This window comes from Miscanthus floridulus, chromosome 6 (genome assembly GCF_019320115.1).
Source record: "Miscanthus floridulus cultivar M001 chromosome 6, ASM1932011v1, whole genome shotgun sequence".
In the NCBI taxonomy this organism is placed as follows: domain Eukaryota; kingdom Viridiplantae; phylum Streptophyta; class Magnoliopsida; order Poales; family Poaceae; genus Miscanthus; species Miscanthus floridulus.
Window position 1 is genome coordinate 135,316,768 of NC_089585.1, and position 15,462 is coordinate 135,332,229.

A 15,462-nucleotide genomic window follows, 5' to 3' on the forward strand; every position below is an offset into this window, starting at 1 on the left:
GTCCTAGTTGGGTGTTTTTGATCTGGTCTATGGGGTTGTTGAATCTTAAGTTTTGTGAATACCAGAACCCAGAAAACCATGTTTGTTTTCTCTAGCAAACTTCGAGATAAGTAAAAAATAGTTTCTAGTAAACTAGTTTACAAAAATCTATTCCTAGCCATTTTTATAAATATCGGCATAAGCTAAGCGCGTTTCTCCGGCCGTAAATCTCGCATATCCGTTGGTTCCTGTACCAAGTAGCTTTGATGGGAATGATCAGTTTGCATGACGATCAAATATGTGTCTTTGTTATTTGATTGCAAAGAAAAATCCGTAAGAGTAATTGCGATCCAAACATAGTAACATACAAATCAAGAATAACAAAATATGTACCTAAAACAGGTTTATCTAAAATTGATGGTAAAATCTATTTTCTAAAAACTAATCTATAATTATGAGATCCAAACAGTCACTATATGTGTTGTAATAAATCCGTCCTAAATTAAATCAACTTCTAGATGTATCTTAAGTCAAACTATTTTAAGTTTGGTCAAATTTATAGAAAAACACCAATACTTAGGACGCCAAATTGGTATAAGTAGATGCATCATATTTTTTTTATAACATACTTATTTGGTGTCACAGAAGCTGTTATGTTTTCATAGAAGTTAGTCAATCTTAAAATAATTTAACTTAAGATAATTCTAAGAAACGATTTATTTTAAGACCAAGATAGTAATTTTCTCTCTTATTAGAACGATACACAAGTGAACACATCTTAATAGCCATATTTTATCTTGTTTGGTCCAGTCTACTTGTCTACTAGTACTAGCTACGCTGCTGCCTCGTTTTGTACTGCTACCAGCATTTTTAACCGTGCTCGAATTTTTAAATCGAACAGAAGACTTCAGCGGTTGTCCGTACAGCAGCACCCCAAGAGGAGGAGGAGGCGCCTGTTGCCGTAGCACCGCAGCCGCAGCGCAACGCGCGAGTGCACGTAGCAAACCGCGTCGTCGAAAGGAGGAGAGAGAAATAAATATACGTGGGGCAGGGCCCTCCTCTTCCTTCTTTCTATTCTCTCGCCGGAGCACCGGGCCGGATGGCGGCGGCAGCAGCAGCTCCTCCCGTCTCCGCGATCGCGTGATGGACGCACAAGCCGCCGCGCTCCGCCGATGGACGACGCCGGAAGGGCACCACCACCCGCTCCCGCGGCGGTGACCGTATCCGCCACCGCCGCACCCGCGCCTCCCCCGCCCTCCGCCACGGCCGCCGCCGACAAGTTCTCCCCCGACCCCGACGCGCTCTATGAAGGTTAGGGCTTCCGCTGCTCTCGCCGCTCGCAATCCGGCGCGTGTCGCGGTTGGGGGAATTGGGGTTTCGGTGCTCAATTCCCCGTGTAGGTTAAAGCTCAGGTGCTCTGTTTTTACGGTTCTTTTTTTTTTCTTTCGTGGAATCACTGGCTGCGCCTGGAGTACTCTGTTTGTAAACCATGGGTTGCTAATCCCGATTCCTTTGGTGTTATCCGTATCATGGTGCGGTGATCTTCGCGTCGGCGTGAAATTGGGCCAATTGGGGTTTTGATGTGGCACTGGATTGGGTTACACCTTGAGGCGGTTATTAGTTTAGAAAGTTTCTACCTTTCTAGCGTCTAGTCTAGATTCAACGGATGCTTCGTTAGGATTTTGTTAAAACCACTGCAAAGTGTTGAAGATTTTGTTATTTGTTGCACGAATACCTTTGGTATGAAATGTGGTTAGTTTCATCTCTCAGAGAGACCTAAAGTGAAAATTTCACACTGCACATTTGTTGATCTTAGTTTGTTATAACTTATAGTGGTTTATAACCAAGTACACTAGTAAGTAAGTATGTGTGCAATGTTGATTGCAGAGGGGATGTGGCAACAGATGGCCATGAACAGCGGTGCCACTATGCAACCTGGGTCATATCCTGAGCGACCAGGTGAACCTGACTGCACTTACTACCTCAGGACTGGATTGTGTCGATTTGGCATGAGCTGCAGGTTCAATCATCCTCCGGATAGGAATCTGGTGAATATCCGCCTTTCCCAACTCTGATTATGTGTCATATTTGCTTTGAATCACCAGATGTTTTGGCACTATCCAGCATCTTTGTTGTTATGTACATAAGCAGCATTGTTGCATTGTTATGAACCATGTGCGGTTGGAAGAAATTTTATCCTTGAACCAAAGGCACTTAGAATTTTTTCCCTTTCTGATGTGTTTCAGTTGCATCACAGAACAAAATGCAAGAAGCAATGTTTGAAAAGCAAAGCTGTGATGATGTGTCTATATGATCATTATTGGTATTTAATCCTTTTGCCCATGGGAAAACATACAAAGTATTGGTTCCAGTAGGCTGATGATAAGGTTTTGTCTAAGGTGCTCGTCACTCTTATGTGCGGTTTGAAGTTTCTGCTAACCCGCAAGTATGAGCTCTGTTGCACATAACACAATTTGTAAAAATAATCGAGAAAAAAACTGTTTTTAAACCTTCAGAGTATCAGTATGATTATTCTCCCTTGACCCATCCTCCTATCTGTTCTATTATTGGCAGATTCTTTGCGATTTGTCCCGTGTGTCCTGGTGCTGTATGTTTGTTTAATCTATTAATTTAAAACATTCACATGACCTTTGAAGCACAGTTTATGACTACTGTTTGTGGCAATGACTTATTGATTAGTCTGCCAGAATAGCCCAATTCCACATTAGCAAAGTTAATAGAACAGAGACAGCTGTTTGTCTCATAGTTTGCTTTTTAGTTACTCTTGTGAGCTGTGACATTTGCGTTCTTTAGTGATGCTTTACATTGGTTGGTGCTTCTTTGCAAATTTACGTCTTTATTTACTAATTGTTGTTTTTTTTTTTACTTCATATCCCATTTTTTTGTTCTCAAGTTAGGTTGAATCTGTTTAATTTTAGGCTATTGCCTCTGCCAGAATGAAGGGAGAATATCCTGAGAGAGTGGGACAGCCAGAGTGTCAGGTAAGTATGATAACTGATTCTTCTGTCCTTCAAAACATGAGTCATAGAAGTTTTACTTGTGGAAATGATTTTTTGGTTGACAGTGCTATATATGGTCACTGACTGACTGAGTTTTGGTTCTTGTAGGATGGTTTTAAGAAATTGCTTATCTGGCCCATACACTTTCAATTATAATTTGAATAATAAAAAAGTAGACAAGAATATCAATGCAGCTAACAGATTCTTGTAGTTTTTGCTAAGAGTGCAAGGTTCTAGAGGTGTAGTAGACATATTAGTGAACACATGCACACAGCTAGAAAAGAACTCAGACCTATTGTCTTCAGATTTTTGAAGAACAGTTTTATTTTTAATTGTACTCTTACGTTAGACATCTGGCTATTTCTATTAGTCTTGATATTTCACCAGATCTACGTCTTGGATTGCACAATTTATTGAGTGCTTTAGCTTATATGTCATGCTATGCAAGTGTTGAAGCTGAAAATTACTGAACATTTTTCCTGTAGTATTATCTGAAGACCGGAACATGCAAGTTTGGCCCTACATGCAAATTTCACCATCCCAGGGAAAAGGCTGGAATTGCAGGGAGGGTACAGCTAAACACATTAGGATATCCACTCCGTCCGGTTTGTCTTTCATTGCCAGTTATATGTCCTCTTCTGCACATGTCTTTTTGCTTTGCTGAAAAGAAGTCTACTTTACTTTTGTAGAATGAAAAGGAGTGCACATATTATTTAAAAACAGGACAATGTAAATATGCAAATACTTGTAAATTCCACCATCCGGAACTTTTCAATGTGGTGCCTTCGTCACGTGGTTCTCCTATTTATACTTCTGTACATTCCTCTGCAAGCGCTGGTCCGCAATCCTATACTGGAACTATGCCAAGCTGGGCTTTTCCACGAGCTTCTTTTATACCAAACCCTAGGTGGCAAAGTCCTTCAAATTATGCACCAATGATTGTACCTCAGGGCCTTGTTCAAGTGCCGAGCTGGAATTCATATCCTGTAAGTTCATTTGGTATAGTAATGCAGTGTAATTTTTACAATTACGAAGCAATCACATTTATCTTTTTCATTCAAAACTTTATTAAACATTATCTCGAGAGATTCCCTAGAAGATCAGCGAGTGCATGTCTGTACTGATTTGAACTTTTTTCCCCATGCTTATTTGATCTTCTGCAAATTGTATATCAGGCAATGTATTTTCTCTAATGTATTTCGAAATTTGTGACACTGAAACGTCAAACCTGTTCTTACATCAATTATTGGAGTTCGTATTTAGGGTTGATTGTTGCTGATTTTACTTGCCTCTAAGGAGCCCAATGCTATCTGTTTCATCTTCTCAGGGTCAGCTGCAGTCACCTGGGACTCAACAAACTTATGGAAGTTCACAACAAGGCGAATCTAGTGCAGGAAATCAGGGAATGCTATCACCCTACAGATCCAGTTCGTTTCCTGTGCCTCAATATGCATTGCAGAGAGATAATGTATTTCCTGAGAGACCTGATGAACCAGAATGCCAATATTACATGAAGACAGGAGATTGTAAATTTGGTGCAGTGTGCAAGTTCCATCATCCCCGGGTGAGATCACTGCCCCCTCCGGATTGTGTCTTAAGTCCAATGGGTCTTCCAATACGTCCAGTAAGTCATTAAACCCTTCACTGTTTCTGTTGTATTTTGTTTTAGGATTCCATTGTTTCTGTTGTATTGATCCCTTGTTTAGACATTTTATCAATTATTATATATGAATATGGTAATGGCTGTACTACCTCATCTCTTTTTGGGATAGGCTCAGCAAATTTTCTCGTGGAAACATATCGTCATTGAGAATATGCATCAATGCAACTGCTTGGTTGTTCTATAGTCTAGAAATTTTAAAATCAAATATGTGCTATGTTATTTATAAAGAGGTTCTCCTGTCAGACAAAGGAAATGAAGGATGTTCCATACATGCTGTTTCTCAGCTAGATTATTGACTTCAGTGGCATGATTTCTGCTAACGATGACTGATTTAGTCTCCTAGCAATCAATCCACACCATACTAAAGACATTAGATGCATATCCAAGATACCACTATTAGAGCATTCTTTACATGTGTTAGTTGAGCTCTGATTTATCATAAGAAAACTTTCGAGGGCCGAGCCACAAATCTCACTATGACTTACAGACGTCATTGTTGATGCCTGGACACTGATTAGAGCAATGTTAAAAGTTACAAATTTGCTAGGACAGGTATTAGTTAGTTACTAGCATACAGGTTGTTGAAGGGGCACGTGCAATCGTGCATAGGCTGATGTCTTCTTACAAATGGAGCCTGTCTCATGAATAGGCATTAGCTAGTCGCCTAGTCCTTTTGCTACGCCTCATTGAATGGTCTGTCATCTTGATTATCCTGCCCAATGTTTTTTTAGGGTGAAGATTTGTGCAAATTCTATTCTCGCTATGGCATCTGCAAGTTCGGCGCCAACTGTAAATTTGACCATCCTACAATGGCTGCTCCAATGGGAGTCTATGCATATGGTTTCTCTGCGTCTGGTTCTCCTGCATCTGCTTCAACTAATGTACCTATGGCGCGACGCCTTCTGGGATCCCCATCCGGTTTTGGATATACGTCCTAGGCGTCTTTTTTCACTTGACCTACTTTGATGTATAAAATCCACGGCATTGCCTCAGGCGCTGTGAATGTTTCTCCTAACTTCCCGCCGGGATCAAGCTCTGTAAATTGAGTTGCTACCAGAGATGTACAGCCCCCTTTTTTTGTTAATCCAGATCTTTGGGAATAACACTTGGAACCGAATAAACTTTAGAAATACCAGTTTTCAGGTGCCTGCATTATTTGACACTGCTGCACTGTGGTTCCTAACAGTTGATGAGGTAGGCAATTCCCTGAAGGACCTGAAGCCTGCAGGTGTGCAGTTGAAATTATATCATTGCGTCAATTTGTTTGGAACCTGTATTCAGCTAGTGTTGAGGCAGATATTGGGATTTCTTTCATCTGTGAATGCTGGTTTTCTGATTTGAACAGTGTATCCCAGCACCCAGCCTACGGCTTCTGGCAAGACAACAAACTCAAAAGCGATTCAGTGCAGATCCAGGAGCGTTCTCTACATCCTCGGTCTCGAACCTCAAAACCGCTGTCAAAGCCTCAAAAGGTATACAGTAGAGGGTAGATGAAACCCAAGGATGTCACGTCTTAGCCATTATTATTTTGAGAAAATTGTCACCATTAGTTCAGGCGAACAGGCACCTGCTCACCAATAAACACCTCTCCACTGGTGATCTCATTTACGGACAGTTAGGATTAGTAGTAGATTAGCAGTTAATCCAGTCACCAAGGGGTTTGTCCTTTGGTGAACGGTCGTCTCTTGGAGACACCCCTCAAATGTATATAATCCATTTTATAGATCAATGAAAAGTAGTTGTTCCAAAATCTTGTTCATTTTCATTCACTTTCAACACGTCATCGGCACTGCTCTACTGGACAGGAGAAAGAGAACGACGACGACAGAGGCACATGCCTCTGAACCCCCATCGCATTAATTCGTTAAAGACTATGTTAGTCTCTTATAATTATGTGCTGTAAAATTAAGTACTCTTATGTTTAGTCGCTGACTTTAACTATAGTTGTACTTATGATATTTTATCATTGTAAAATATCCATTTATAATATTATTCAAAGTATTTGTCCCTGTATGTATGGCAAATCCAATAAATAATATCATTATTATTATGACCATGATCTTGCAAATTATTTATTCATTAATCATTTTTGCAATCGATCATTTTTATTTAAGCCTCTTTTATGCTTTTTGACTTTAAAGCACTACGCGCTTAAATAATGGATGCGACATTTTATGTATATTTTCGCATCAATTGTATAACGCGCATGTTCCCTATTTGTTTGTTGGCCATACACAAGGTAGCACCATTGTTGCTACTGCGGGATCTACACTAAGTAAACACTCACTGACTATCCTCAACGTGCGTACCCAACATCACAAATAAGAACATTTGGTCTATATCTTTTCACAAAGATGACTACCATTAATTCACATTCCTATTAGTCATACACAAGGTAGCACAATAGTTGCTACTGTGGGATCTACACTAAGTCCACAACTTAGTGACTATCCTCAACGTGCGTACCCAATTCATTTGTGAATTGACTAAGGTCTACATTATTCTTGATGACTACCTTAAGACGTGTTTATACAACTTGCATAATTACTTAGCATCTACTATTAATACAGACTATGCCCAATTTGAGATCTACACTTTTATGGTGACTACCTCCATTATTTTATTATGCATATGAGATCTTTACACCATTAATAATACAAGATTTATCTTGTATCTATCTTGCATCTCATAATTACAACACACCACAACATTTTAATAACTTAAAATATTTTGATGGTTTGCCTCGTGTGGGATCAATGACCGTCAAAGAGTTTGATTTGCTTGCTCTAGACGGCCACAATTATCCAACATGTGCTGTAGACGTAAAGGTTAGTCTTGCGTCCCGTGGACTTTATCAGGCTATGTTACCACCCGAAGATGGTGTTGCATAACTTGAAGATCAACATGTATACACGGCCTTATATCTCATCAGGAGCCATATTCATTCTGACCTTAAGGCTGAATACTTGTTGGAAGAGAACCCACGAAATCTATGAAATTCTCTTAAGCAACGCTATGAACAACAAAAGGCACTTGTCCTGCCTGCGGCCAACTATGAGTGGACGCAACTTCGCTTACAGGATTTTAAAACTGTGAGTGATTACAACCATGCTGTTCATAGAATTTGCTCAAAGTTGCAATTCTGCGAGAAAGAATCTACAGACGCGGATAAAATAGAAAAGACTCTATCTACTATGCTTCCCTCTGAAAGGATTCTTCAACAACAATACTGTGAAAGGCGTTTCCAGGTTTATTCTGAGCTTATACAAACTTTACTTGAGGCCAAAAAACATTATGAACTTATGGTTTGGAATAATCAGCAGCGCCCCGTAGGGTCTGCTCCATTGCCTGAAGTACATGCTTACACTCAGAATAAAACCCAAATTTGATGGTGGACTTTCTATGACCCATCCTCAGGGAAATTCCAAGAAAGGTAAAAAACAACGTAGACGCAATAAGAAATCCTAAACTCGTGTTTCCAACAATGGTAAGAACATTTCCAAACATAGGAATGACAAACCTATGTGTTAGAAGTGTGGTTGTTATAGACATACTACAAAGAAATGTCATACCCCAAGTCATCTTGTTGATCTCTATTTAAAGTCTGTGGGTCGCGGACGTGCTGCACCAGGACAGAAGTATGAAGCCCACTTCAACATTCGACCTGACACCACCAGGAATGAGGCTGGTTGTTCGCAACAAGTTCCAATGGAACCAAGCAACAACAACATACGAGGAGGCGAGGATCTTGCTGATATAGGGAATATGATCATGGAATATACATCCAACGACATATTTGGAGACTTTGAATAGGCTCCCAATCCCTTAGATTCTAATATCTTTATGTTTTAGTGATTATAATAGTTAAAATAATTTATGTCCTATGTGTTGTAAATATTTAATAATGTCATCACTATTTGGTTTGAATATCCAATAAATGTAATGTAAACATTTGATATTCAATAAATAAAGTATGTATTCTATATATCATCAAAGAGTTTCAAATCAAATTCTTTATTTATATATAGTTTCTACGGGGGTCAATCTGATGGAGGAGGAATTATGCCTAGTGGACAGTGGTACCACTAATTCTATACTTAGAGAAACAAAGTATTTCCAAACTCTTACAAAAAGACAAGAAAATATTTTGACAATCGCCGGGCGCAATGCTATAATAGTTGGCTCTGGTCGTCCCACTATTGTACTCCCCATGGGTACCTAAATTATAATTGAGGATACACTATTATATCCTGATTCAAAGCGTACCTTGTTAAGTTATAGAGATATCCGTCAAAATGGTTTTCATATAGAAACCCGTGATGACAATAATGAGGAAATTCTCCTCGTTACTAAAAATAGCGGATATGGCAAACGAATTATTAAGAAAATTTCCTCTTTTTCGTCCGGATTATACTACACATACATCAAACTCGTACCGCATGTTGTGTACAAGGTATTTTTTCAGAATGTTAACGCATTCAAAATTTGGCATGAACGCCTTGGCCATCCTGGTATTGGGATGATGCGAAAAATTATCAGCAATTCTAAAGGTCATGAGTTAAATACTGCTAAATTCCCCAAATCTTCAGATTTTATGTGCACTTCATACGCTATAGGGAAATTGATCGTACGACCATGGCCCGTTAAGATCCAAAATGAGCCACTAAAATTTCTTGAACGCATTCAAGGAGATATTTGCGGCCCCATACAACCAACGTCTGGACCGTTCAGGTACTTCATGGTTCTAATAGATGCGTCTACTCGATGGTCTCATGTGTCTTTTGTCCACATGTAACCATGCTTTTACAAAAATTATTACTCAAGTTATTATACTTAGAGCATATCATCCTGAACATCGAATTCAATCAATTCGAATGGACAATGTTGCTGAATTTTCCTCAAAGGCTTTTAACGATTATTGTATGGCTTTAGGAATTCAAGTTCAGCACTCTGTCTCATATGTCCATACACAAGATGGTTTAGCAAAATCTCTTATTAAGAGAATTAAACTCATTGCAAGTCCGTTATTACAAAATTGCAACCTACCAACTTCATGTTGGGGTCATGCAGTCTTACACGCTGCTGACTTAATTCAATTACGACCAACTGCATATCACGTTGTCTCCCCATTGCAATTAGTACGTGAGAATATGCCAAATATTTCCTATCTGTGAAAATTCGGTTGCGCTGTATACGTACCGATCTCACTGCCTAAGCGTACTTCTATGGGTCCACATAGAAAACTTGGTATCTATGTGGGATATCAATCTCCATTAATTATCAACTACCTCAGGCCTCTTACAGGGGACTTATTCATGGCCCGATACACTGACTGCATATTTAATGAGGATCATTTCACGGCATTAGGGGAAGACTTCAAGTACCAAAATGAATGCCAGGAAATCATCTAGAATGCCCAGGGCATTCCCCCCTCAGATCCACGTACTCTAGAGACTGAACAACAAGTTTAGAAAATCATAAACTTGCAACATATTGCAAATAACCTGCCAGAAGCATTTACTAATTATAAGGGTGTCACTAAATCCTCTTATCCTGCCCGTAATGCGCCCGAAAGAGTGGAGGTACCAATAAAAACCATTCAACTCCCACTTTCAAAGAAGAGGGGGAGAAGTACGGCCGCTCCTAAGGATAATGCTACAAGTAAGCGTCCGAGGATATCGAGGGCTAAATCCTCCAAATCAGTAAATCCAAGCCAACCTCAAGTTGGTAGACATCCAATAGTAGATAAAAATCCAACATTAGGACCAAATCCACAACCCGGATCAACGGTGCATCCAAATTCTGATCCTGGGATATCGGAACACCCTGACTCTATAGTTTTGGGAAATGTTGAGTTAAATAATGGGGTGAAAGAAATTTCCATCAATTACATAGATTCTAGAGAATCATACGATCGTAAGACTACTGTTGTCGACATGTACTTCTCCACAGCAATTGTAGAAATCTTTCTCAATGATCTAGATCCCAAGACCATGGCAGAGTGCAAAAAGCGCTCGGACTGGGCTCAATGGAAAGAAGCAATTCAAGCTGAGATAGCTTCGCTCACTAGAAGAGGGGTATTCACATCTGCAATACCTACACCTTCCAAAGTTTTTCCTGTAGGCTTTAAATGGGTTTTCGTCTGAAAATGGAATGAGAACAATGAGGTGGTGAGATATAAAGCGAGGCTAGTAGCACAAGGGTTCATGCAGAGACCTGGCATTGATTACAATGAAACTTATTCTCCAGTAATGAGTGGAATTACTTTCCGATACTTAATATCATTGGTAGTTCAAAACCATCTATCTATGTAGTTGATGGATGTGGTGACAGCATATCTATATGGGTCACTTGATTTGGACATATACATGAAGGTTCCTGATGGAATCCAAATTCTGAATCCAAATGCAAATCGCAACATGTATTGTGTAAAACTACAAAAGTCATTATATGGCTTGAAGCAGTCGGGACGAATGTGGTACAACTGACTGAGGGAATTCCTTCTAAAGAAATGATACTCTAACAATGATGATTGCCCATGTGTTTTTATTAAGAAATCTCGAATGGGATTTTGTATTATATCCGTGTATGTTGATGATTTAAATATCATTGGCAGCCCAAAGGATATAGATGAAGCACGTAAACATCTAAAGAGGGAATTCGAGATGAATGATTTGGGTAAGACCAAGTATTGCCTAGGCTTACAACTTGAGCATGGTCCTTCAGGAATTTTAGTGCATCAATCAGCCAATATCCAGAAAATATTGGAGAAACTCAATATGGATAAATCATACCCTAATAAAACTCCGATGGTTGTTCGTTCCTTAGAAATAGGGAAAGATCCATTTAGACCATGGGATATTAGGAAAAAGATGTTGGGACCAGAGATCCCATATCTCAGTGTCATTGGTGCACTTATGTATCTTGCAAATTGCACCAGGCCTGATATCGCATTTGCAGTGAACTTACTAGCTAGACATAGTGTGGACCCAACTTGCCGTCATTGGACGGGAGCAAAGTGTATCCTCAGATACCTTAATGGCACAAAGGATCTTGGTTTATTCTTCAAGAAAAATCATGATCCTAGTATGATTGGTTATACTGATGCAGGTTACTTATCTGATCCTCATAACAGAAAATCCCAAACAGGATTTGTATTCCTACATGAAGGTACAACTATTTTATGGAAGTCTTCTAAGCAGACTTTGACAACAACCTCTACTAATCATTCTAAAATTATTGCTCTATACGAGGCATCATGAGAATGTGTATGGCTTCGCAGAATGATTAACCACATACAACAGTCATGTAGTATTGGTTCAATTGAATCACCTATAATTATCTATGAAGACAATTCCACTTGTGTTACACAGATGCAATCAGGTTACATAAAGAGCAATATCACTAAGCATATTGTTCATAAACTATTTTATCCCCATGAATTACAAGAAAACAGGGAAATAAACATCTTGCAAATCAAGTCATGTGATAATCTCACTGACCTATTTACTAAGTTCTTACCAACTTCTGTGTTTCAAAAATTGGTACATGGAATTGGTATGCGGCGACTTCGAGATTTGCCAGAATCGGGGAGAGACATCTTCGAAATGTTGACCTATACGAGCATCATATTATACTCTTTTCTTTCACAAGTTTTACTTATAAGGTTTCTTGTTAAAATTTTTAATGAGGTAATATTAACATAAGCATGTGTCATATTTCCTATTTTCTCCGCCGGGGTTTTCGTGGGAAATATCAAAGACACATATTGCCCTCACAACTCATACATGGTTTTTCCCTAAAAAGTTTTTTCATGTGAGTTATCCAAGAGGCAATACCAATAATATGTCATCATATTTTCTCCTAATTTTTTCACTAGGTTTTTACAGGAGTTTTAGCGACATATCACTGTATATTGCTTCTCATATTTTTCCTTAAATGGTTTTTGGGGAAGTAATCTATATGTCGTATCTCCAATATTTTTCCCCACTAGGGTTTTTAATGGGATACCAATGACATAGTGATTTATTTAAATCACACTCATATATGCTATTTTCTCCTTATTTTCCTATAAGGTTTAAAGGAGTTTTTATAGCATACATATTCCGCATATTTTTCCCACAGGGTTTTTTGAGGAATCCAAGCTTACGGCTGCATTGGTCTCAAAGAAGATTCGATCAAGGGGGAGTGTTGTGAAATGGTGTCTCTAGACGAACAGGCACCTGCTCGCCAATGGACACCTCTCCACTGGTGATCTCATTTACGAACAGTTAGGATTAGTAGTAGATTAGCAGTTAATCCCGTCACCAAGGGGCCTATCCTTTGGTGAACGGTTGTCTCTTGGAGAGACCCCCTCAAATGTATATAATCAATTTTACAGATCAATGAAAAACAGTTGTTCCAAAATCTTGTTCATTTTCATTCACTTTCAACAAAATGCACCCCTCCACTACAAGTCCAACAGCTGAAATTAATGAGGACACGATAAGGTGCCTGACCTGGTCCGGCCACATTTCCTGTGGTCAGGTTTAATCATATGGTAAGTTGCTGAAAATAGCGAAGGACTTCTCTTGTGATGTCATGTGGGCCAGGTGGCTTCCACCAGACCAGACCAGTTCACTTGATTATATCAGTCATGCATATCAGCTATGATACAGTATTTTTCTCTCACAACAAAACAACATTAGCCGACTTATAAGCCACAGAAATAATCAAGCGAACAGGGTGTATGAAGCCTATTGCGCCCTCACTCTCTGACTCCTGATCCGTATCTATATGAAGCCTATCAACCGTCATTAGTTTTCAAAAGGAGTTATTTGACCATGCATTACAAAGTTCAAATCGAGTCCCTCCATCTTTTGTTGGGCTACAAATTCCTCAGTTTTGCTTGAACGATCTATCCACAATGAAGCATGTTATCTACCCCATGGCTTGCATTGGGATACATTGTGAGAGTAAGGTGCATCATCATCAGCTGGGATGCTGGGTGATGAATGCTTGGGTGATCTCCTTTCCATTCTATGTAAAACAATGTGTAATACACTAGTCTTTGGTCCATGCTCTGGATGGTTGTGTAGTGAGGCGTGGCACGGGAGACTAGAGTACTGGACTAGCGGTGGCGGAGCGACTAAATAGCATGATCTTGGTGTAACTTACTATTAAAGTAAATCCAGTAGGCTGTCAAGGTTGGGATCTTGACAGGTAGACAGGTAGCACTACCAACCTCCAAGGACCTAGCAGATTCGCCTATCAGGCACACGCGTCAACGAGCACTGGTAGATGGACCCCGTCTGATCTTGCGATTCCTGGGTATACCTAGCCATGCAGCCCGTGGGCTCATGGCCCGACCCGTGGCCCGGCAATTTGGCTCGTCCCAAGCACAGAATGGCCCGGTGGCCATCAGGCCTGGGCCGGCCTGGCCTGAAGGACTAGGATGTGCTTGGGCCACCACCTAGGCCCACGACACGGCACGGGTATGGCCTGGTGAAAGAGGCAGTCCGGTGAGCGGCCCAGCCCATGAAGCCGCCTCCCCCGTGCGGCCATGGCCGTATACATGCTGCCCCCCGCCCCCCATCCCTAACCCTAATCCCACTCCACTCCCGCCGCTTGCAGTCGTAGTTGTCTCATCTCGCTCGCTCTCGATCCACCACCTAGAGCTCACTGCCGCTTGCCTTGAGCTCGCCGGCCCTGCTCTGCCCCCCCCGGCCCCCCATCCCTAACCCTAATCCCACTCCACTCCCACTGCTTGTAGTCGCAGTCGTCTCATCTCGCTCACTCTTGATCCACCACCTAGAGCTCGCTGTCGCTCGCCTTGAGCTCATCGGCCCTACTCCGGTGACCTCATCGTCGCTCATCCACCTCGACCTAAGTTTGCTAACCATCTCCTCCCTCCTTTTCCTTCCTATCCCCTCTTCCCCCTCCTCTGGTGTACCATGTGAGTTTGTCATGCCTGTCTGTACTTCCACCGCCGCTCGCCGTCATTGTAACTGTTGTCTGTCTCCTCCTCTAGCTGCCTCACTGGCCTCTTCTCCAGCACTAGGCTCCGGTGGTGCAGGTTAGGGTTAACCCTAACCCTAACCTTAGATCTGTGTTGTGTCTATCCATCTTTCACTCACTCTCTGACTCACCCCTGTTCTTCTCATCTTCTATTCTATCCTTTGTTCTTCGTAGGTTGGTGGTGCCTGACACCGCGTCTTCCTCCTCTGGAGGCGCCATGGCTAGGCTGCCAGCGCCAAAGCGCCAGCATCCACCGTTGAGGGACAGTGTTGGAGGTGGAGGTTAGGGGACTTAGGGCCAGGGCCGGCCGCCCAACCCTTCCTCGGCTAGGGTCACCATGCTGGTGGTGGCGGATGTCTATTCCCACCTAGCCGATGGCGAGCACCCTGAGGCTGAGGAGGAGCTGGAAATCGAGGATGACAATGACATCAGTGAGGATGCCCATGGGCTGTTTGGCATCGATCTCGGTGATGGCACCCATCCGATTGATCTCGATGCCGACGACGGCGATGACGACAGTGGGGTGGCAGCCTCAATCGACACTCATGGTACCTCATCGACTGGTGGTACTGGTAAGGGTAAGCTCATATCTCTTGTTTGGGAGGATTTCACTGAGATTAAGGAAGGTAACATAAGAGTTGCTGCCATCTGTAAATTATGTGGTAAGAGGTATTCTGCTAGATCTGCTGCTGGCTCTAGTCATTTGAAATGGCACTAGAAATCATGTAAGGCAAAACATGATAATGATAAGAGGGTCCAGTCTAGGCTTGCTCTGAATGCTGATGGTTTGCATAACTAGGTGTA

General features: G+C 41.2%; 1 protein-coding gene across 1 annotated transcript; it reads left to right on the forward strand.

Moving 5' to 3' along the window:
* The first annotated feature begins 997 nt into the window (after positions 1–997).
* Positions 998–5,822, forward strand: LOC136457053 (zinc finger CCCH domain-containing protein 12-like). The gene is made up of 7 exons (XM_066457094.1): positions 998–1,290; positions 1,867–2,027; positions 2,919–2,981; positions 3,485–3,604; positions 3,689–3,985; positions 4,327–4,623; positions 5,394–5,822. Exons 1-7 carry the CDS (start codon positions 1,152–1,154, stop codon positions 5,598–5,600), a joined length of 1,284 nt encoding a protein of 427 aa, XP_066313191.1. The 5' UTR covers positions 998–1,151; the 3' UTR covers positions 5,601–5,822.
* Positions 5,823–15,462: the final 9,640 nt, after the last annotated feature.